Genomic DNA, 24,702 nt, shown 5'->3' on the forward strand with positions numbered 1-24,702 from the left:
CTCCTGCCGAGAAATTCAGCTCCAGTGTTTCCCAGCTCCCCTTGCGGGGTGTTGGGAAATAGAGTCCTGAGACAGAGAAATACCAGACCTCCTTCATTCTAAACCAAAGTACGGAGCTGATTAGACCCCAAGATAAATCTTGGAGAGATTCTTTCCAAAAGAATACTAAACATATGCTACACCACCCTTACTTTTTCCCTCTTACTAGACTTATGTTAGGTACATCGGGGTAGGTGTATTTTAGAAGCACCAGTTGAGTATGTTTAGTCTTTATTTATTCATGTATGTATTCTATGGCTTAGAAACCATACCATGCTTTTACAATATTATTTTATAATACTCTTCTTGCTGTATGCATTATACTTTACAGCCAGTATTGCGATTGTAGCAGTTCATTTGTTCTGCATGAGAAAGAAGACTGTTCAATAAATACTTTTATTGAAAACACCCGTCTCTCTATTTCTCTGCACCTCTGGTGAAACGAAGCATGCACGAATGACTGAGTAAAATATCTATCCATTGTTTCCACGACTCTGAAGATCAGTTTTATCTTGGGGAAACAACGTTGTCAGGTTTATGCGGTTGTCAGAAACTAATCCCTTCTTGTGAATTCGAGAAAGTTTCTAGTGACCTCTGAGCTAGCTGGCACTCACAATGATGTCTACTAGATTTCTTTTGAATATATTAGACTTAAGTCCTACGTCAAATCTATAAGATATATTATTCCAATGCGCAGAGCCTATTGGGAATATAGGAACTACACTACAACCCTTGCCCCCCAAAAATAATACAGTTAGCCCCGAGATAATATGCTCCTATCTTGTTAACATCTTTAATGAAAGGTTTAATCCTTGCTATTTTGAATGGAAAAAGTAAATTCATTCTTCCATTAATAAAAAAAGCCAAATCTCAATCTGTAGGAACCAAGTAGCTATTGACCAATTTCACTCCCTCCATTTCCAGCTACTACAGTAGAAAAGGCAAGTAATTTGGGTTTGGCTTCTTTAATGAATTTTAATAATTTACTGGATTAGACACAATTTGGACACAATTTGGTTTTAGGAGTGAGCACAGCTCCAAATCTCCCCTGCTTGTTGCCTCCGAAGAACTAAGAGCCACCCTTGATACAGTTGGTAGGTTGCTCTCATCCTATTAGATCTCTCGGCATCATTCAACAAGGTCAATCATGAACTTTTGTTTGACCGGCTCTACAATATTGATATAAATAGTGTAGCTCTCTTAAATCATTTATATCTGAGACGGAACAATTTGTTGCGATGAATGATTTGTCTCAGACTCCTCCTTACCTTGCGGGGTGTCTCATGGCTCATCCCAGAGTTCTACCTTTTGTATTAATCTCTAGGTCACCCCTTTGGCCAGGCTCACTAAATCCTATGGCTTTTTGGTAATATTGTATGCTGACAACACTCAAATTGATGTCTCATTGTCCAGTAATCTGGAGGATACAGCCACTAGATTTCATAACAGCATGATGCAAGTAGATAACTGGATGAAAAACAACTGACTCAAGTTAAACCCAGGAAAAACTGAGGTCATCCTCTTCAGCAATGAGGTCTCCTTTTGGGCCCCTTATTGGTGGCCTCAAGAACTGGGCACCTTGCCAACTCCAGTTAGGAAAGCCAAGAATCTGAGGATTCTTTTTTGGCAAGTTGTCATTTCAAGGCCAAATCAATGCCATGACAGCATCCTCCTTCTACATCCTGAAGATCATTAGAAAAGTGCTTCATTTTATTCCCTCCGATCTTCAAAAAACAATGGTCACTGCTCTCGTCTTATCCACAATGGATTATTGGAATGCTCTTTAATTGAACATGCAGCTGAGACTCCTCAAACTCCAGATTATGCAAAATGCAGCAGCCTGCATACTGTTGGGGATTCCTAGGCACCAATTAGCTTCACAGACTTTAGTAAAAACAACATTGGCTGCCTATAAAGAAGCGTATTGAATTTAAAGCCATATGTATTGCCTTTAAAGCTCTGCATGATTCTGACCCAGACAACTTAAAACACAAGTTTACCTTCTACACACCTTCCAGAATACTACACTCTTCTTTATATTGTCGTGCCAAAGTTCAGATCAGGCTTCTCCAACGAGTAGCCCATGAGCTACTAGTAGCTCTCCATCTACCTGCAAGTAGTTCGCCTGTGTGCAGTCCAGCCTACTGAAGTATAAACTTTTGCTTGGTAGACTTAATACATATGTATCCCAAAATTGAAATGCATATATTTAAGAAAGAAATTTGCTAAGCTCAAATGCTTAGCTGATCGTGACCGATAGCTGGATTTCCGAAATATATTTGAAGCGGATATTTGAATAATAAGTTATAAGGCATTGGAGAGACATTACTTACATTATTACCTTGATGCTAGGGGCAGTGCAGCTTTGGCTGTCACAAATTATCCGGATGCTTTTCAAGTTGCTAAACTTATTTTCACATTACTGATGCCAACTGTGCCTGATGCACTAGGACAATCACTGCTGGGAATATTGGACAGTAAGGCCACTAACGTAATCTTGTCTGACATGGTCACTATTACTACACTAAAAATATTAGTAGCTCCATAGGATTTTCATTGAACTTAAGCAGCTCTTATTATTAAAAAGTTAGAAACCCTGGTTCAGATCATCTGCATGGGGCGGGAGAAGTTTATTAACCTGAACTGCTTAACTAAAACTCTTATATCTGAAAGAAACCTCAAGTCTTTTTCCCTTTGGAAAATGCTTAAAAACATGGCTCTTCTGCAAAGTAATTCTGACCCTTTCTGGTAAAACCTCCATACACTTGCTGCGCCAAGATGCCTGCAGACAATCGAGCACTTTATAAAAATTAACAACATAACAGGTACAAGATCATGCAAAGGCACCCCAGAGTATTCTGAAAAGAATGGGTTCCCAGGATATCCTAACTATACTACTGTATTGCCATCAAGTGTGACATGTAGAATATATCCAAGAATTAATTGTATATAACATATTCTCTGCTTTTACCTTGTGCAAGTGTTTCAAGCCATCTTCCGTTTTGACACAGGACTGTTCAACATTATAGTCAATGCGATCCAGCACTGTTCCCTGTTTAAAAAAGAAGAGAAAAAAGCAATACATATCAAGAAAACAAGAAACCGATTACTCAGGGATTGCCTTCAATATAGGATTGTTATATGCCCATTTTAGTTTATGTGATTTTGCGATAAATTTTAGCCCTTCCAGCACAAGAATGGGGCAACAGCTTGAAAAACAAAAAAGATAAACGGAAAATTCGACTGGAACACATCTCACAGGATAAAGAACACCAGCAAAACATGTTTACATTACAGGATTTGTAAGCACCTGTACAGGTATCCTGCCGCTAAGGCCAAGGCTTTACAGAGAATACAGACAGCGCAAAAAAGGTGACTGTTGAGTGCAGAGTCAGTTTTTATGGCTTTCCTAAACAGCAGTCAATCCTGAATGTTATGAAGGGATGAGGAGGGAGAATTACACAGTTGGACAGCTACTAGAGAGAATGATCTATATCCTGGTTGGTCGCGCTTAAACCTAGGAACCGCTAACAAAAGAGCATCAGTGGACTGCAACTTTTGAGATGACATATAATGTGCCAATTATTGTGCAATGTATGAAATTGTGCAATACGTACAGATGCAAAAGAGAAGGCATCGAGCAAGTTGTGCCTTTGTAAGAGACTTTTCCTGTCCTTTCCGACGAGTGGTTATGAGAGATCAGTTATTAATCAAATTTTAGGGCATGGTTGGACTACTTCAATAATTGCACCCAGGGCTAACCATACACTAAGCACAGATCAGTAACATCTTTGTCGACTAAGTGAACATTTGCCTACTTTCTGTATGGCCATCCAGAATATCAAAGTCAGAGAAGGCAAAAGATCTTGCCAAGTCCTATGCAAACCAAATAGCTATTCAAATTAGGATATTCTTCCGCTGTTGGACCAGGCACAATAAACAGTAGTGATGACATGCTGTACCTGAATTACTGCTGCTCTTTATCACCAATGGATTTAGCACTAATGTATCCCGAAGATGGATTTAAAAAAAAAAAAAAGGAAACAAAGTTGTTTTCAACCTACCTGCTCCACCACCATTCCCGCAAGGTCTCTAAATATTTCATTTAGTTCTGATATTGACTGTACAATTTGTCGAACTTCTCGCTCCCGCTCTTCTACCATCAAGGTATTTTGTTGCACCAGGACCAGCTGGTCATCTGTAAAGCCCTGCCAAATCAGAGTAAACATGTGAAAATGGCACAGAGAGAAGCGTGGGGCAAAAATGCCACTATCAAGACATTTTTAATTTACTGCTTTGGTAACTGACCCTGTCATAAAGAGTAGTGTCCTCGCCATCATCCATTAGTGGGGCAGACGTGTCAAAAAAATGCTTGGACCGTTCTTCTCGATTTTTCATGCCTAAGAAATAGAAGCTCCATTATGTCAACAACTACAGGTGATAGCTAGACTCCGGTTATGTCACTGAAAATGTAGGGCATGAGGGTGAAGTAAACAAAGTGACAAAAACAGAATAAAGTTCCACTATGAAAAGAGTCCATTCACATGCCAGCTCTCTGACAGTGTATCTACATCATGTCCTCCCATAAAATCAAGATGTTTCAAATGCAAGGAGAAAAAACAATTTTTTCTAAGTTATGCAAGTGTGATGGTCTTGTGGAATGGAAAAGAGGTGTGAATGCCATGCAGGAATACAAATCTAATAACACAGACAATGAAGAGAGGAGCGATGGAGAGGATGTTGAGGTCTTGGATTGTGCCAAAAAGGTACACGAGCCCAAGGTGGTCAATGTGTGCAAGGTGTATCATCCTCAAAGAGGTTCTGTGAAGATCAATAATAAAGAGGATGTTTAGATGTTTGCAGATTCATTCTCACCTAAAATCGTAATAGATAAACTGATTTGGGAAAAGTGATCTAGTCCCAGCTGATGTTGAAAGTGAAGGCTATTGTCGTGTCAAATTGCCTATGATAGTGTATGTTTGTGCCACGCTAATGTACAAAGGGAGGAAAGCATATGGGAAAATCTAGATTCTTGAAAAGGGTAATACTTTATTGGGTTGGAGTGAGCATCAGGCTTTGGGAATAATCCTGGATCTCAATCGTCCTGACCAAGTACTAGATGAAGTGGAAAGATGAAGGAGTGAATACCCAAAGTTGTTGGAGCTTCATAGCCAGTTATAAGAACAGCCAGAGTTTTGTGAGTGGCAGACCTATTGTCTTGGCAAAGAAAGCAATGGAAAACTGTGCATTGAACTGAGAGATGTAAACAAAAGAGGCGGACTGTCATACCCTTCCACATATTAATGAGATGCTGATGAATGTGAAAGGAGCCATATATTTGCTGGCCCTAGATTTATCAAGTGCTTACCACCAGGTGCAACTGCATATAGAATCAAAGCACCATACATCATTTGTCACAACCAGAGGAGCATTCTAGTTTGTGGAAACACCCTTCGATTTAACAATGCATCCCACACTGGAATATAGCAGATGCCAGAGTATGCTGAGTGGTTTAACAAATGTCTTGTTTTTCCAAGATGCAGTGGAGTTAGGTAATTTCAAGTCCGTTTGGTCAGTCGGCAGTGCTCAACAGGATTGTAAAAAGAGGTGAAAGATTTGGTATACCGGTATTTGCGCAAGAGACCAACGGATTAGTTGCATGAGGAATACAACAGAATGTCTGCCATGAAAATTAGGTCCTGAATAGATTTTTTGTGGTCCAGTATGCATCGGGATACCAAGAGGTTTGTCAGTAATGGTGTTGCTTACACATATAGTGACAAGTCACACTTGGTCATGGAAACTCACCATTGTGCCAATAGAATTTCCCAAGAAAGCTTGAGAGGTGGGAATTATCATTTATGGCCCCTTCTTCGTGTCCAGATGAAGAAGGCAAGTATGCTGTGGTACTAAACGATTACTTCTCCGAATGGACAGAAGTGGAATTTTCGGAAGATCAAGGATTCCAATATGGGGGAGCTTTTGTGAAGACGTTTTTAGGTAACAAGGTTGCCCTGGGATGGCGAATATGACAATGGAACAGAATTTGTGGCGGAAGAATTTCAATCTTTATTCAGGGAGGAGGGAATTGAGAATGTCTGGACTTAAGTATACCATTTCGAGGAAAAAGGCCTGGTTGAGCATTTTAATCATGTTCTTGGTGAGAGTGTTCAGTTAGCTTTGGGCAATGGTTTGGATTAGAGGCATGATAAAGAAATGTGGTCGAACTATAGGACCCCATTCAGCTATATGAGAAGCTCCAGTTTTCCTGTTGAAAGTTAGAGTATCTTGTACAACAGTCACGCTAGCATGGATATGAAGAGCCGATTATTTGAAAATAAAAAGTTTGTTAAAGGTTGATATGTTGTATTCTGCTGTTCCTTGCCCATAACGTTGGGTCACAGAATTCTTGAATTACAATGAGCGAAAGCCTCTGCCTGCCAGGAGTTAAACACTGTAAATCTGTTTAGTGGTAATCAACACATTTTGCTATCCTCATCCTGCTTTTCTTCTTAAAGCTTATGGTCGGACTTCTTTTGGTTAAAGAAAATTGCCGATGCTTATTTCTCTAACCTTTGGGGATTCGGTACTTCACTTTTTTTGTGCATCAATATAGTGTATATTACAGTAATATAACAGAGGCATGACCCCCTAGTGTTTGGTGTGTAAGCCTTCCCCTTCGGCTAGTTAGTACCTTTCTGAAATGATGTATTCATTTGTGTGTAGTTCTACTAATATGCTTAGGTTTGGGAGAACTATTAATGATTTAAAGTAAACACAAAAAGTGATGACACTGTCAACACCGGCCACGCCATAGCGCTCTGTTTTTATTTACTTTAAGCCATTTTGCACAGCTTCCTGCACTGCTCTGCAACAAGTCGAAAAAAACATTAACAACGCAACTAGGTCTCACACAGGCAAAACCTATTTGCATTGACAATGCTGGTTTTGTTTCAATGCGGTCACGCTTCACATCAGGGAAGGAGCACATTTAAAAACCCGACCAAGGTGCTACTTTTCAGTTTGTGGTTTTGATTTATTTTATAATTAAACACTTTTCTTTTGTGCATTTCTAGATGTCTCTTGTATCTCAAGCGCTTTGTTATTCTGATTAATCTTATTTTATCCGACCAACCAATGGTAAGTAAAGGTCAGTAGTGGGCAGGCTCTAAAGCCCTTTTACAATATTTTGTTTTCTTTCAAAAGATTTCGCAAGCACAGTGAGAGCACTGTGCAGGAGAAACCTACTATGTATGCTGGTTTCTGGTCTTGTCTTTAAACCACCATACATTTTGCCTGATAAGAAAATCCTCTTGATACTTCTTAAAGACTGGGAGCTTAGGGGATGGCCCCTTTAAAAGGTAGTTAGATGGCAGGCTTGGGCCCAGCAAGAATCTTCAAAAATAGATGGATACTGCAAAGGTGACTCAACTGACTTGAAATATTCCAAGTCGTAAGACTGTGTGCCAATGCCGATGTGTTGCCTTGTTTAACCCCCTGGCTGCGGCCGGAATTCTGCGCCTGTGCGGCACATTCCGATCGCGGGCGTGGTCATGACGGCTCCCGGCTGTCATCAGCACACACCCACCGTAACTGATGACGGCCGGGAGCCGTCATCAGCACCGAAGGGGTTAAAGAACTTCACACCGCACTCAAATGATATCAAATCTAATGCGATTGTCTGGTTCCAGTGTTTTCTACTAGAATACATTTAGGAAAAGAGGGCCAGAATATCCAGGGTGGCAGGTGAGTTTGGTTTCTTAAAACTGCAGCTATGGTGAGGAATACAGCGCAAGTACAGCACTGTTCAAGGTTAGAAGCTTGAGCACACTTTTGTGAAATTGCAGCAAAAGCTACAAAAAGGCAAGAGAAAGGAACACAAAATGTAAAAAATGAAAAATAACTTGAGGTGCCCCAAGGTGCCAAGGCTATTAGTGGTGGCTACTGGCAGGTGTGGTCACGTAGAGCCAGAAAAGAAAGAAAAATTTATTTCTTGAGTCCCCTCACTCACCGAATTACGTAGGAGCACTTACTTTGTGAGGCCCACTAGCACGGTATTTTTAATCACTTACACCTACTCCACCACACCTTGCACCACACATAGCCCTTCGCAAAATAAGTGCTCCTACGTAATTTGCAAGTCGTAGCACGCCCCTTTTCGTAGAGAACTGGGATGGCCCCAATGATGAAGCATGTCACCGTGGGGCAACCCCGGTGAGTGAGGGGACTCAAGAAAGAAATTTTTCTTTCTTTTCTGGCTCTACCTGACCACACCGGCCAGTAGCCACAACACAAGCTAGGTCTCAGAACCCAGCACCTTGGGCTCCAACTTTCATGTTATGTCTTAGGAGGGCGACCTAGTCTTATATTCCACCTTCTCCCTCTTTTGTTTGTACTATTAGTGGTGGCACCACCCTTGGGAAAAAGACAACAAGGTACTTCCAAATGTCTGATAAAACATAAGCAATGACACAGGCAGGAGAGGAGGCACAGTATGTTAATATAGTCTGGGGTGTAAAAGAAAAATTACGATGTGGTAGTACTGTGTGGCATGCATGATTTAGTAACCCGAACTGAGAGGGTCCGAGAACACTTTGCGCTCCTGTTTGAATCAAGGGCTAGAGGCTGAAATGCAACACAGTCTACGAAGGTCGGTTTGTTGATAAGAATAGGATTTACAGTTTTGATAAATATTGCTACAAGCACAAGTGCACTGAAACCAAAAACAAAATGTAAAATGACTCTCTAACAGGGAGTGTTAGAAGAGAATTTGGTGTAGTATGTAAAGTTAACCTGTGCTGGGCTTAGAGAAACTATGATGTATAACAAGAAACCAGCAAAAGAATGATATAGAAAGTTTAATTACTTCACATGAAACATAACTGGAAAGATATGAACTTAAATACTCGGGGGGGAAAACAGATTTAAGAGGAAAAAAGACAATGCACAAATGGTTCAGTACTGATGCACCAGAATAATAATATTTCATACATTGCCCAGCACCCTCTGCAGTTGCGGCAGCAACAGATATTAAATGATGGCTACACAGCGAGATAGTAAGAAGCAATTTTCCAAAAACCCTAAGGATGTTGTAAAGTTTAGACTCTCAGCTACCCCTATTTCATGATGATTTCCATTCCAATTAAAAGTTTTGCGACCTGGGTGCCATGATTTACTTTTTAGAATGAACAACTTTTTTGGGCCATATCATACAGATCAATATATAGCAGGAGAGCATTCCTGAAAGTAAGTAACTTGCTCTTCTGATGGGTACTTCCAACGATAGATTCCAATCAGTCCTGCAGAACCAAACAGGCATAATACCCATCCCAACAAACATGACTGTCAAAAGAAAGAAGTGCTTGGGGAAAGTGTACACCCATGCCCACGTAGCAGCCAGAAAGTTATCCAGGAAAGGCACTCTGTCTGCCAAAGTAGTGGTGGCAGCTTTGGCTCAAGTAGAATGAGCTCTTAACCCTCGGGGGGCTGCTTCTTAGCAAGTGGACTGTAGATTATTTCATGCAAAGGGCTATCCATCTAGAGAGGGTTCTTTTCTGCACTGCCTTGCCTTTTTATGCCCCTGATAAACCTCGAAAGAGCTGATCGTCCACCTGATAGCCTCTGGTAAGATCAATGTAGAACCTGAGGCCTCTATTGTGGTCCAATTGATAGAGCCTCTTCTCTTTCGAGGGGTAAGGTGGGGCAACGAATAGCAGAAAGGGTGATAGCCTGTCCGCTAAGAAAAGGCGTCACTGTTTTTAGCCAGAAAAGCATCTAGAATTATTAACACAAGTCTGTCCAGTAAAAATGTTGTATAATAAGGTAGCTGGAATGACAGGGCCTGAAGCTCACTCGCATAATAAGCTAATGTTATTGAGAACAGAAAGACAGTTTTCAGGGTCAAAAGATGCAGTGGACAGCAGTTGGCTCAAAAGGGGCCTATATTCAGAAGGTGAGGACCAAATTCAAGTCTCCCAGTGGTGTCACAAAGGGCTTTGGCTGAAGCATGTTTTGTAAGTCTTTAAGAAACCTCATCACAACAGGTGGTTTAAACAAAGAAGGCTGATCCAGCAAACACCAAAAAGGCCATAAGTAACCACTGCAAGTCCTTCCTGGGCCAAAGACAAAAATGCGGAAACGCGACTGAATAGCAAGCAGGAAAGAAAGGAAATACACACAGAAAAGACAACTAATCGAAGGTTGCGGGCGAATTAGAGTGAGCAGGCGGAGGATAGTGGAAAACGCCTAAAGAGAATGCCAACAAATCCGAAATTATAGTCTCATTCGAACAATCAGGAGTGCAGGTCCCATCTAAAATAGATTGCACTTGAGGACCACAAAAGCTTTAAAAGGAATAAAAGCTTTACCATATTGGCAGATGAGTCCAATGTGTGAAAATAAGATGCCCTGATGAGCCCACAGAGAAAACAGTGAGGCTTGAAACGCGTCGGTTCAGCGATTGTTTTTGCTGGTTTAAATAAAGGATCAAAACAAAGGAATAAGGATTCATACCGGATAAATATGCAACAGCGTTTAAATTAAAAGAACTTTTGCTAAAAATAAAAAAAAATTGTGTATCAAAAAGAAGTTAATCTCTGTTCCACATTGGTTTTGTTGTTTATGTGGTTGTATTGTGAAAAGTATTGTAATAGTCTCTTTTCATTGATATAATTTGTTCTTTTTGTAAATAAAAGTGTAAATTGTGTTTTATATAAATGTATGTTGTATATGTCGTCAAACTGGTGGAGTTACTATGTGAAGGCCAGATTCCTTCCTCATAAAAAAATGATGAAATCATGAAAAAACAAGGTGATTAAATAACCCAATCACGAAAGGAATGTAGCGCGTTTGTTCTAAGTAAGACAATTCTAAATGAGAAAGGATACCAAGTAAATCATTGTTTATACCATAAGTATTCAGGGACAGCCTGTAAAATCTGATCGAACATGTCCTATAATGTATGGGTTCAGCAGCCAAGAAGGCAGCTGGCATTTTTGAAGTGTAGGGCAAGGTCGGCGGAACAAAACTTGATGCTTGCCAAATGCCTCCTTAAGTGTGGATCTGCAGTCAGGAGAGGTCATTGGAAAAGCATTAGGGCTGATCTCACTGGTGGACACGTGAACCACTAAGCTCTCTGGCATTGGGTGCTGCGAGAAAATTAAGGTTGCAGGGACCTGGTCTGTGACGACGAGTAACCTGTCTGTTGACCAATCGGCCACAGAGGTTTTAAATCAAGGTCTACAGCAGCCTTTCTGATCACCGCAGCAAACTATTCACTCTCCTATGTGGCTGGACCAGGAGAAGATCCCAACCCAGTGTATGGGACACCTGGCATTATGTAGTTCTTCATACCAATGCTCCTAGTCATAGTGTGGGACATATTTGTCCCCATCGTCACTTAAGGTCTGGCTTTTGTTCGAGTCTGAACCATAAATTTGATGCAAAGTCTGTATGTGACTGTGTGGCAAATGTAGTGTGGTAGGACGATTTGCCCATAGGCTACACCACTCTGGGATCAGAACGCCGCCTCCACCGGGGTCATGACCAGTTCAACTTCCAAGTCGGAACCCACTATACGTTGTGGATCTTCCTCCGGAACCAGTGCAGATGGTGGAACCAGGCCTAAAGTCAGCACTGAAGCCGGTGAAACGGGTTTGAGGGGCATAGGCAGTGCAGAGGGTGTATCCACGGGTGGTAGTCTAAATGGAGGGAGGCCCTTACGGATCCTTGGGGTCCAAAAGCACACCACAGGGAGCCTGAAGCATACTGAAAATGTGCAGCATGGCCTCCCTACACACACTGGCAGGATACACCAAGGAATCAAACGTGTTTTTTTTAAATTTCTTTTTAGAATCAAACTCTTGTTTTACTGAAAGACCAAAACAAAAACCTGACCAAAAGTAGGATTTCTATTTTAAATGACTGTAAATGATTGTTCATCTAACATATTTTATTCATAAAAGAATAGCAAGGTGCACACCTTTGCCACTCTTGTTTAAAAGGTAGACAGCGTGCATACTTACGTTTCAGGTAGTCAGACTGTGTGTGCCTGAAGCTGGTCGACAGGTCTTGGAGGGCCTGGGCTAAGGAAGACACGACATTCCGTAGTACTCGTTCTTCTTGCTCCGTACAACTGCGTGACCTGGTCTGCAAAGCCTGCACAGCTCGCTGACATCTGTGAAAAAGCTGAAATTAAGAGAAAGCAATGTGAGCAGATCATGAGCACAGAATACAGGCCATGCAGAATAGTGTACCACTATTGTCAATGGCAAAAAGAAGTTTAAAAAAAAAACAAAAACATCTGACAACCTGTCAATCCCATAAATATAAACTTTAAAATAGCCTGATGCTATAAACAATAACCTTAAATTTGTTTTTGCGCTCTTAAATTTACTTCTGTACAATGTGTACAAAATTAAAAGGCCCTAAAAATACATACATAGGTTTCGTTTTCCAAAAACCTAGGTTTTAAGGGTGCACACTTAATGACACTTGATTCAAGGGAAGCCCATGAACCCTAAATACGAAGACACATTCTTTATTATCATACTGGATGAAGCTTTCTGATCTTCGAAACATCGCTTTAACAATCTTCAACTAAAACCCTTTTTACTTTATCACAAAGTAGCAGGCTTCCACAGCCAATTTTAAAATGGCTGCCTGCTGACAAAACTTTGTTTACAACAGATCTGATCTGTGTCATGGCAGATGGAGTCATAGGACTAAAAACAAGTATTCTAGATGTTCAGACCTAAAAAGGGAACTACGACAATGCCATCAGTATGATGTATCTTTTGCGTGTACACATGTAGATTAACACAATTGTATAGACCGTGTTAGAAAGTCTGTTGATATGGCTCTCCTCGGGTAAAATTGCATGTACAACCTAAAATACATACTTTTGTAGACTGTGTTAAAAGTTATTTTTAATATTTTCTGTTAAAGGCATTATATTTAGGTTTGATGCCACCAGAGGAGGTCGGTGTTCTTGCTAGGGTTTTATTTGATAGTGTTATCAGAGCAGTGGTCTTTACATGGGCCCACTAGAAACCATGCTATTTCGCAAAGTAGTCAGATGTGGTCAAAACATATGCATTCTGTTGTTTATTAATCAGTTGTGCAACAAAAATATTTAGGGGCATAGAATTACAGTTTCACTACATGTATGAATATCTGCACATTCTGTAAACAACAAATGCGTTAAAAACAACGAAACAGGAATAAGAACAATGGAAACATTTTATAAGAGGCAAGATTTATTTCCACAGATTACAAATTAATTTCTAAATTCATTATTGACACGGTCCTGGAACTGGGGTAAAACACTTATTAAAGAGTGTGATCAGCTATTTATTACAATTTAAAGGGGAGGAGAAAATATTGGACTGCAATTGCATTTTGTGTCAATCGTGTACAAGATAAAATAGGTAGATGGAAAGAGACTAGCTATCATGCAAAGGCAGATTCAAAGCTCTTTTACCGAACTGGTTGTCCGAGCTTGTGGAGGGAGGGCAGATAATGAACACTATGTTTGCCAAGAATAAAGTAAAGGGATGGGAGTCAGCAAAGTGAACAGAGAAATGAGTGTTCCAGCAATGAGAGTGAAAGCGAGCAGTTGGTAGTTTTTTGTTGTGACGGTTAACAATTGTAAACTATGGAAGAATATCATTTCCATGTGTGCCATGTATGACTGGTTCTGTGTGAAGTCTTGGTTTAAAAAGTTTAGATATGGTTCTTGTGACAGTCTGCAAATTGTTTAATACCTAACTTTTAACTAAAAGATTCTCAGTGGGGGGCAAAACACCACCATATATTCAAGGGAATCGTGGATCCCTTCACATATTAATATGTACTTACACTGGCCTTATATCATCTTTCGAGTATCCGAAGGGTTATGTGGCCTATAACTAGCAGAGATTGAGTCATGGAGGAAAAGTTGGAGCAATCATTCTGGCTTATACATAGGACTATTCTTTGTCAATTTGGTGCCCGCTGATGGCAGACTTTCATTTTTTGCTACTTTTTGTGTGTAGAGCACTGCAGAAGATGGAGGGCTTTAGTTTTCATGGATGCTATAGACATCGGTAGATTCTATATAAGTGGTTTTTACTCGATTTTTCAACTGACTTGGCTGAACAAACATTTCACCATAGGGGAGGATATATCATAAAATACAACTATTTTAGTACATAGTATATTTTTTCCACTAATTTTCACTTATACAATATACAGGTATAACTACACAGAATGGTGTAAAGATGGTGAATTTCAGTTACAAACTAATTCCGGATTTGCAACTCCAAAAATGTCAAGGTAATCTTTCGCTTTGAGCGACAAACAAACAGTGATCTGTGTTAAATCGGCCTGGCAAACTAAACTGTACACAGTTAATTGTACAATATCTAGTGGAGTGCACTTTTTAGGTCTAGCTTGAAAATGCAGCTTGCCAGACCTCCTGACATCAAAAGAAGCACTACGCTAACATGTTAATTTTTCACTCTTTTAAATTTCATTGGACAGACATGTGCTTCTGCTGATTATTCTCAATACTGTTACCCGGAGTTGGTTATGGTAAAAAGTCATTGCCCAAGGCAGTGGGAAATGTTATCTCAGATAGCGTAGATAAGACCTGTTAATTATGAAACACAATGACAAAATCAGAAGGCCTGAATTATTTATTGTGAAAAGCATAGCATAAGTTAAAGGCAGTAGGCATTTGTAATGAGTGTAAAAAAGTATTTTCTAATGCAGACTCCAGGTCACAAAGTAGAAAGGGCTTCTACATTATGTAACCTGCGACCAGTACAGAAGGAAGAGGTTTTGCATTATGAACTCTCAGACAAATATAACAGTAGTGGGTTAACATTTGGGAACCAAATGAAGTAGGAATAGCTTTTACAATGTAAACCATATTTTTATTATTCCAATGCTAATCTCATCTTACATTTTGTAGCTCTAGATTGTATTAGCTAGTATGGCACTTTGCACTTTTTTCTCCTTGTTGACTCTGACATATAATTATAGATTTTGTATTGTTTAGAATAAAAAGAGGAAGTTTACCAATATAATATGTGATATTCCCTCAAAATAGATTTTTTATTCGAAGAGCTTTTTAAACTATGAAAAAGCCCATGATCTAGTATAAATAAGAGGATGTGAGGGTTTAGGTTATATTAATTGTTTTCATGTTTTATGAAACACATTGTGATGTTAAGTATATGTTGTATGTTTGTGTTTCCTTACTGCCACAAAATCAAACAAAATAAAATAAAAAAATTAAAAAACAAAAACATTGTAAACTATGACAAATGCAAAAGGAAAAAGTATTGCAGTGCAAACTGACAAATGCAATAGGAAGGGCATTTACATTGTGAAGTCCATCACAAACACCACAGGGGGTGTTAAGATTTTGTAAAATACAAACAGGATGAGTTTACTACAGGATTTTTTTAAAGGATTGGCCATAGTTTATGCTTGATGTCTCCATTATGAGACTTAAACTTCATGGCAATGTCTACTTTGGCTCAGTCTGTAATGACTAACAGGTCTCACTCAGCCAGAACAGCGTGGTTATGTTCATGTTAAATTTAACAGGCTTATTTTATTGATTTTTAAACGTGGCGGCAAATGCAGCAGGCCTATCATTTTAGATTGTTAGCAACATGAGGAAGTCGGTAGACAAACATTTTTGGATGTGAAAAGTCTGATGGTTATCAACAAGCCTACATGGGACTATTGCTGGACTTTTGACGATTTGCGCACCAGCAGGCTCCAACTGTAAACAATACCTCACAAATAACGGGAGTGGACTACATTCATAGTGTTAGTTGTCCCGTGGGATATTTCTCGTGGAGAGCTGATCTGTACCCTGGTTAAGGTGAAGGGCCAATATCTGATGGGTTCCAATTTATAATTTCACCTGAAAAAACAAATATTTGTCATTTTGATTATAGTATTTAGCTGTGTGTGTACGCAGTAAAGAACTTTTTTGCATTTTATAGAAAAAAGACGGTCTAGAAATTGATTACCAGAGTAATAATGTTCTGCGTTTCTAGTCCACAGCACTTCCATGAGTCAGCCTTGCACTGCTATGCTTGGTAATACTTAGATACAAGTGTTAAAAGGGTAACTTGGCCCCAGTTTGAGGTTCTGGGGTACAGTGGTGACTTTTTAGGTCTGGTCACAGTAAATTCATAGTGTGTTTTGAGGGAGACTTTATGTTCATATTGATGTATACTTTGGGTATGACTAAAATGTTTGATGTGTCTCTCAAGGCAGATAACACATGTTCATTTTAAAAGCCAATAGGCTTACTTAAAAAAAAAATGTATGTGGTGAAAAAAGGCAACAGGCCTCATTTTACACTGAACGTCTTGACAATGCCTGCAGGCCCAACCTTGCTTATCAGGAAAAGCATCATGTACAGGCCGATATAGGGGCCTTCAGTTTTTGTGGTGGGGTGGGGGGAGGTGGGAAAGAGTTAGAGCCTGCTAGCAAGCAAATTGTCACCTGGTACCTCACAGGTAACAGGAACCGGAAGCGGTGCAACTGGTTAGTTACCTCATATGATATTTCTCTGGGATTCTTTGTTAGCAGTAACGGAGTGATTCTGCAAGGCCACTATACAAGGGATTTCAGTTTTCAACACAATTTGTAAATATCTGTATTTCTGTGCATAGTATTTAGTTGTGTGTACTTTACAGTATTGTTTTCTGTTTGAAGAAGAATGGCTGGACACCGATTCAGTTTCGTGCCACGCTGAGTTTTCATTTCATGCCACATCACTTCCCTGAGTCAGCCACAGTCTGCTTTGCGATGTGCTAAAAGAGGCAATTACTCCCAAGTATGAGGGAGAGACATACATGAGCTTTAGGACATTAAAGGAGAGAGAGGTCTCCATATCACAATTGGAGCTTAGTAACTACTGGGACATCCAGAACCAGACAGATTTCTCCAATAGGAAGGGGTTTTGTACTGTGACAGCTCTGATAAATACAATAGGAAAGGATTTTGCATTGTGAACTCTGCAACAAATATAATAGGAAGGGGTTTTACACTGTGAACTCTGACAAATACAATAAGGAGAATTTGTTGACAAGTGTGACAATTATAATAGGAAGGGGTCTTACAATGTAAACTTACTTACTCACAACTTCAAAAGGGACACATTTTTATATTATGAACTCTGACCAATACAAAAAGATAGGCTCTTCATGATGCACTTTTGTGGCTAACACCACAGGAAGAGACCTTACATCATAAACTCTGAGAAAATAGGAATAGGAATGAACGCAGACATTTGCAACTGGAAATGGTTTTGCATGATGAACTCTCTAGCAAATACAATAGGAAGGGGTTTTACATTGTGAATACAGGATAAACAATTTGTTTGTACAAACACCAGACAATGATTAATGACTGTGCAGTTTATAGGATTCGGTAAGTTTTGTTTAGCTCCTTTAGTTGCTGTAATTCATTATTTTGCCGCTTAATTTCTAACTTTCTTTTTAAACTATGCTGCTGATAATTAATTCCTTATCCAGCAAATTGGCATGTTGGACAATTACTTTAATCTTCAGAAGTGTCTTGCTTCCATCACATATTTGATGAAAACTTTTTTAATTTTAATGCTGATAAGACAGAACATTTTCATTGGCACTTGCTCTTGGACTACTTCCATCTCCTGCTACTATGACCAAAAATGTTGGTGTTTGTATCAGCACTGATGTTACCTTATACCAGTGATATTATTAATATGCTTGCAGAAGTTACTTGATTTTGAAGAGCTTATTAAAAATCCTTCCTTATCCCAAAGTTGAAGAGAGAGGTTTGATGACCCAGGCAGGCATGCCATCCAGTTTCAACTACAGGAATGTAGTCTTCCTCGAATAACAAAAATATTTTATCTGTCGCCTTTGGATTGTGCAAAATGCAGCTGCTATGTCGGTTACTTAACTCCTTCGACGCTCATGACGAGCTCAGCTCGTCATGCGGTACACCTCTCGTACGCTCATGACGAGCTGAGCTCGTCATGAACCGCTGGTTTTTTAAACGTTCAGCGCACAGCAGGAAAACGCGCCGCACGGATGGTGTTAATATACCAAAGTGCACTTCTGTTAAATTCTAATTGGACTTCCTCCATAGGTTACCAATCAATAAATGAATATTTCTCATGCCAGATTTTTAAAATAGCTACATGTATCTAAATGGGGATATGCACAAAATCTGGCATGGATCCGGCCCTCCAGGACCGGTTTGGAGACCCCTTAAGACACTATGCATAGTGCTCAGGGCACTTGCTAGCACTGGTCCCGAACAGCTCAGCTCTCTGCTTCAGCCACAGATGCCCTCTTACATGCCTTGGATCTCTTCTTGTGTGCTCTCGGTTGCGTTCATGTTCCATGAAACCGCAGCAAGCAAACTCTCTTTCTTGGTTAGATCTTATCCCAGCACACCAGAGGTAAAGATCCATATGAATGCAGACCGAGTGGTGTGCCTGTGAGAGTGAAGGGTGCAGCACAATAAAACTAGACCTACATCCATTGCCAATACTTGGCCAGTAAAGAGAAAGGCATCCATGGTCTAAATGTGTTTTAGATCCCTACTTAAAACCGCACCTGCGTGATTTCCTGGGTGGTGATCTCGATTGCATGTTCTTCGTCACTGCTGTCGTCAAGTGTTGGCCTGTTCAGGTGTTTGTCATGCAGACTGGCCAATTCCTTCATCTTCAGTTTGATCCTGGTGATGTCATACTGAATCTAAAAGTCCCAGAAAAAAGTAATTATAGATTTTTATGAACAAAGAAATACCAAGGCAGTCTAATGTGGTATGAAAATGATTTTGTTATACTGTAAATGATATACACACTCACTGAACAACAAAGAGGAATGATTATGAACAAACTATGCAACAGGCATTGGTATTAAAAGACTAAGGTGTTTTAAACTATAGAATGTTTAACGAAGTAGACTAAAAGACCAGTAAATGTCATGTTTATTGTTTAAAAATGAAGTAAATACATTTTTCACCTGCGCTCTGCCTCCATCTTTTACTTGTTTTTAAAGTGCCCTCTTATAAAAACCAGACTTTGGAAACAAACAAGTTAGCACCATCAAAGTATTGGAGATTTGTTTTATCACTTGTTGAAAAGGATCTGATGATAATGAAATAGCAGTCCTTCTCAAACATATGGAAAGAATCCACCATTTTTTGGAGACTCCTATTTAAATAATGAAAACAGCTCCCCCCATCCACTTGTGTGTAAAACGCTAAGTAACCACTTAGTAGATCAACGTGCTCAGAACTTTAAATCTTTTTTTAACGTGCGGTTGCCCTCACTAAATAGAGATGCCAATGCAAAGTGCAAATGAACAAATCACCAGGCCCATCTTTGGCTCACAAGCAGCACCGTGTCCCACATGTAAATGTAAATGTAAATGTATTTCGATTTATATAGCGCACTAATCACCCAGGGGTCTCAAGGCGCTTGCTTAGGGAACCCGTCCTGGTATTCCCCTGTGAGATACCCCGGCAGGGTATTCACAAGGTGAAAGCCAGGCATCCCGCCGCGAGGGGCCGTAGTGGAGATTAAGCAAGCTATTGCCCAGAGTCGCAGAGTGTGACCCCGTGAGTCGAGTAGGCACCGGAGCGAGAGTTGTCGAGTCCGTGGAATTTTTGAGCCCGAGACCCGCCGAGGCGGGGAATCGAACCCTGGTCCACGGCTGATCTCAGCTTCCGGGTCTGCCGCCTCTAACCACTGAGCCACGCTTCTCCACTACATTACAAGGTGCACAGTAAGCGAGCTTGCCAGAAAAGCAGATTTCAGCAATGTTAAGATGCATGTTGCAAATATCTCGTACTATTGGCTATTTTGCGCAGCATCACCTTGCATTATGTGTTTCCATTGGAAGGCATGAGGGTCTATTTTACATCTGAAAAGTACACTCAATTATTACTCGGTTTGTAACTTTCATTTTTTTTAAATCTCCTATATATGATCTATTCAGATAGCAATCCTTTCTTGAAACATTTTCCTAGCACTGGTATGCCAATGTGCAGGCTTTCAAGTCAAACAGCATTTGTGCTGCAATGCATGTAAACTGCATTTTCGAACGCCAGTCTGTACTTGCTCTGGCACATTTGCCAATGCTTGTTTCTAACGGATTCCTGCACTACTACAGCTTTGATATCAGACAAACTTCCAAGTCAATCTGATCCTAAATCAAGGCCCTGCTTAACAAATACTCGATTTACAGTATTTTAGTTATTGTTAAAACCCAGATGAAAGCATTGGCTGTGTGTACACGGAACACAGCAGAGTGGAAACTTACTTCTTCAATTCCATCCACCCATTTGGGCGGCAGTCGCTTGGTGACACCAATTGCTGCTTCAGGATCCAAACTAATGCCGGACACTAGGGCCATGCGATCATCGGCGAGCTACATGAAGGAAGGAAAATATATATTGGGTTAGAAAGCAATCTCTCAAGCAAACCTAGTAAATACTTCCGTCACGCAACATAATTTGCCTAATGGGTCTTTGGACACCAATATCAAACATTATCTACCACAACTCACAGCACACACATTTCCTAAACAGGCTTCTCTTACTTGGGCTGTTCAGTTATCGGATATGTATTTCCCAGAATATACCTTAAGCCCCAAAAATGTATTTTTTTATATAAATATATTTTTTTACGTTTATTATAGGAGTCCTTGCTCAAAATCATACTCTTTTTGTCACTCTCCTAATCACTTGCAACAACTGTTGCTAATTTCTAATTTCATCCTATTGGGGTGATACACAGACCCTGCAAATTTTAATTCATAGTTGGTGTGATGGCATCTTAACTTGAAAAACAGGACGAGTTTAAAAGAAAGCCCAATTATCCTATAGAGACTTGGGAGTATGAAGAATGCGGCCTTAGCATTTTCTGGCCAGCAGGCCGGTTAATCATTTTCAGAGAGACTCCTTTCTCAATTTAGTTGATGCTGGTGTACAATTTTTTTCCCACTTCCATGATCCCAGTAAGGTAATACCCAGTCTCTCATAGGGTCACACACGGTCCTACATGTAGGACCAGCAGTTAACTCTCGCTAGCCTACACCAATGCCGCAAATGCAGGCAGTCTAAACCTACTTTGTCCAAGTGCCTCAAAGTGTAGACAACATTTTGGTCTGTAAGTTCCGACAAACAATTATCAACAGGTTCCGATGCTGGCCACCAGCCTTTTGGCTTGTCAATGCTTGTTTTTATGATGCACTTTTTTTTTTTTACAAAGGTTTATTGTTGGGTAGCTTCCAGGCCCTTGTCACTCTACCAAAAAATAAACGAACAGAAAAAAACATTGGCTAAAAGCAAAAACATCTTTTCTCTTAGAAAGCACACGGGGCCTTAGTAGCTCGTGGCACTTGAGGGAACTACTGTGTGTGTGGGTGTGCTCCAAGTGAAAGGGAAGAATGCTGTCACTCAATGAAGTTAGCCAGTGGATTAAGTGGGATGAAACATTGTTGTATGCTGCAGTGGGCGATGAAAAGTATCATAACAGACCAATGGACGATTAAACACACAATTTTAGTAAAATAGAAAGGTTTCGACTAGCCCAAGACCTAAAAATTGGGTTCCCTTCAAAATAGCATCTATGATATTTTGAATGCATTTTCAACCTAACCTCGAGTTATTTACCAAAGACAATAAATCATCTACAACCCCCCTGCAATCTCAGAAGGTCGGACAGCCTAAATTACATGAGCACGAATGGGCAAGTGAAGCTGTTCTGTCCAGAATCTTAAATCTGGAGCAGTCTGCCTGCCCCCTTCAGCAATGTGCCGAACCCCTGCTCATGTCAGGCTTATTTTAATTGCATCAATGTGGGCGTCAGGGGAATTATGAATGCAATATACGAGCAAACTACAAAAGCCAGTCGGGTCATATTTTAGTCCCCGCTGTTTCCTCGAGTGCTTGCTAAGGCGATATTGTCAGAGCACGGAAACAGAGCGCTTTCTGAGGTAGTATTCACCGATTTGATGGCGAGCGTTATCACGTGGTGGAAACTACTCATGAATGAGTTACTTACCTTCCACGGCGGTGTTACCATGGCAACAGATGTAGCTATGCAGAGAGAAAGGTGCTTCTCTTTCATGGGCCTGGGATTGTTTGTCTCCGCATTAGAAACCTTTGTGTGTGGAGGCTTCACAAACACAACGTGGGCGCAGTCTTCTGCTAGCAAACAGCACTGCAGCCACGAACATAAGGGGCACGCTGAGCGGGTGCGGAGGGGGCAAAAGCATCTGGGCTCCAACGCTGACTGCAACAGAGCAGCACCCCCCAGTAAATGAAGCAAGGGCCGCGATTCTGACGGCTCCAAGAAGACCCTACCCAGCCACTTCTGAGGGTACCACGTTGGTACGGGGGAAAGCATGGTTGCATCGAGAAAATATCGCAGGAGGGAGCAGTGCAGAAGCCACCCTGCAACTCGGCACAACGGTACCCCTGTTTAAGGACATGAAATATGGGTGACAGATGACTATCTGCTCAAAGTAGATGGGACCGGTAAAACACAAGGAACTGGGAATTTTGTGTGAAATGTGACCCAAAAAAAAGGTCTCCACATGAATTCCTCATTCTGTGACTTAAAAACCGGTAGTAAACGAATTTGTGCACGGAGATACAGACCAGAATTGTTAATTCCAGCCACGAGGTAACCCTGCGCCTAACCTGTATTAAGGGTAAAAGAGTTTTGTAGGTCCCGGGAAGGAGCTATACAATGCACTCTGCAGCTGGCAGGAGGTGCAACTGCATACAGTTCACGTAGAAGAAAAGGCACTGATAAATCTTATCCGTGGGCTTCGATAAACCGTCTCAAAGTCTGCTGTTCGCCTCACTCTACCATACAAGTCTCCTCTAGAGCATGCATCCAAGCCCTACTCTTGGGGTCCTGTGCCAGACACCAACTAGAAATAAACACCCAAAGTAACTCTTGCATGAGGGTTCCTACTGTTACAGTAATCCAGATCCACCATTCAGCAGTAACCGTATATCGCACTCTTGTCCCAAGTGTGTCACTGTGGCCACTGCCTGGGGTTCAATTGCGGCTTGTACCCCTGAAGCAGTCACTGCGAAGCACTTTCTGAACACAGGTTGTATTGTGAAGCTACAACAGACTGTGGAGCTCTAAGTAGGCGTACAGCAATCATCAAACGACTGCACTTAATTGAATTTTGAATGCATCGTCTAGGCTTCTACGTAGGTAGTGCCATGACAACCCCATAAAATGGGCCTGCACAAAGAGAGTAGCTTCGGGCGCTTTGAGATATGCATTACTAATAGAAGCTGAATGGAAGGGAAAAAAACGGACTGCAAAAAATAGTTTTGGAAATTGGAGCGGGTCATATTCTGAAAAGTTAATTTTTAATAGCTGTTAAAGCCAATTTACTTGCCGTCCAGAGGCTGGCCAGATAATGCATCTGTAAAGCTGTATGTGTGGGTTTGAGTTGGTCAACCTGAACCAATGTCTTCAGATCAATGCGCATGGAAAGCTTTTGCTAGGCAGCTCAGTAAGTTTGCTTTTCTTGATACATTTTTCAGCCGGTATTTTCGGTGCTATAATACCTGTAGTGAATTATCGAAAGAACTGATAATTTACAGTTTTCTCTGTATGCTTGTTGAGATACTACCCATAACTCTGTTCACATTGACAAGGGAGGTAAAAATAAATATATATATATATACATTGAAGAAACCTTAAGGGGAAACACGTTTGTCAGGTGAGTCTGCACAATAAAGCATTCAGCTAAAAAAAAATCTGTGTGTGTTCTCTGCCTTTGGTTGCTGAATTGTCTGCCTGGTTCGTGGAATAAGTATATATATATATATATATATATCTAGTGTGACCATTTGGGAGACCCTATTAACAAACTCAATTGTCGGAAGAAATTATATATTTATAATCTTTACGACAATTGAGTTTGTTAATAGGGTCTCCCAAATTGCCACACTAGATCCTTATCTAAAATACAAACAATTCAACTTTGTAGAAATACATTTAAGAGAAATTTACTTAAAAAATATATATCAACCAAGATAAAACCGAAATCCTCCTCGTCTCCAACAAAGAACAGAACCCTCATATTTCGGAATGGCTAAAAGCTCTGGATGCTCTTAACGGCAATCACACTGACCCACTCCGCTAAATCATTAGGAATCACCCTAGACTCAAAACTTGACATGGCCCAAGACATCAAGAACTCCGCAAAGAGTGCCTTCATCAACCTGAAGCTACTTAACAAAATGAAACCATTCATCTCAACCAACGACCTCAAACAAGCCACCCAATCACTGGTGCTATGCAGACTCTACTATGGGAATGCCACCCTCACTGGTACAACTAAATCTCACTTAGCTCCCCTCAAATCTCTTCTCAACGCAGCAGCGAGAAAGGTCACTGGAATCAGGAAATACGACTACATTTTACCAGCACTCTGAGAACTAAAATGGCGCCCAGTCGAATTGCGTGCCAGTTTCAGAACTGCCTGCCTCACACACAAAGCCTGCACACAGGAAAAACCGGAGTATTTAGCTGCAAAGCACAAGAGAGCTGGTCAGACAAGGAACCTCAGAAGCTCCAGCACCGTACTACTCATCCCTATGAAAACACGCAAACAA

The 24,702-nt window shown here is 40.6% G+C and overlaps 1 protein-coding gene across 2 annotated transcripts in view; it reads right to left on the minus strand.

Annotated features, from left to right (window-relative positions):
• The window catches only part of STX16 (syntaxin 16), a 127,032-nt gene that overhangs the window by 41,145 nt on the left and 61,185 nt on the right, over positions 1 to 24,702 (minus strand). For both annotated transcript variants that reach the window (XM_078651845.1, XM_078651846.1), the window contains exons 2-7: positions 20,370 to 20,477; positions 18,657 to 18,797; positions 12,063 to 12,225; positions 4,348 to 4,439; positions 4,104 to 4,247; positions 3,011 to 3,091 (exon numbers count right to left, since the gene is read on the minus strand). In XM_078651845.1, coding sequence (XP_078507971.1) covers positions 3,011 to 3,091; positions 4,104 to 4,247; positions 4,348 to 4,439; positions 12,063 to 12,225; positions 18,657 to 18,797; positions 20,370 to 20,477 — 729 coding nt within the window. The remainder of the gene's footprint in view (positions 1 to 3,010; positions 3,092 to 4,103; positions 4,248 to 4,347; positions 4,440 to 12,062; positions 12,226 to 18,656; positions 18,798 to 20,369; positions 20,478 to 24,702) is intronic.

This window comes from Lissotriton helveticus, chromosome 7 (assembly GCF_964261635.1).
Source record: "Lissotriton helveticus chromosome 7, aLisHel1.1, whole genome shotgun sequence".
NCBI classification, from domain to species: Eukaryota; Metazoa; Chordata; class Amphibia; order Caudata; family Salamandridae; genus Lissotriton; species Lissotriton helveticus.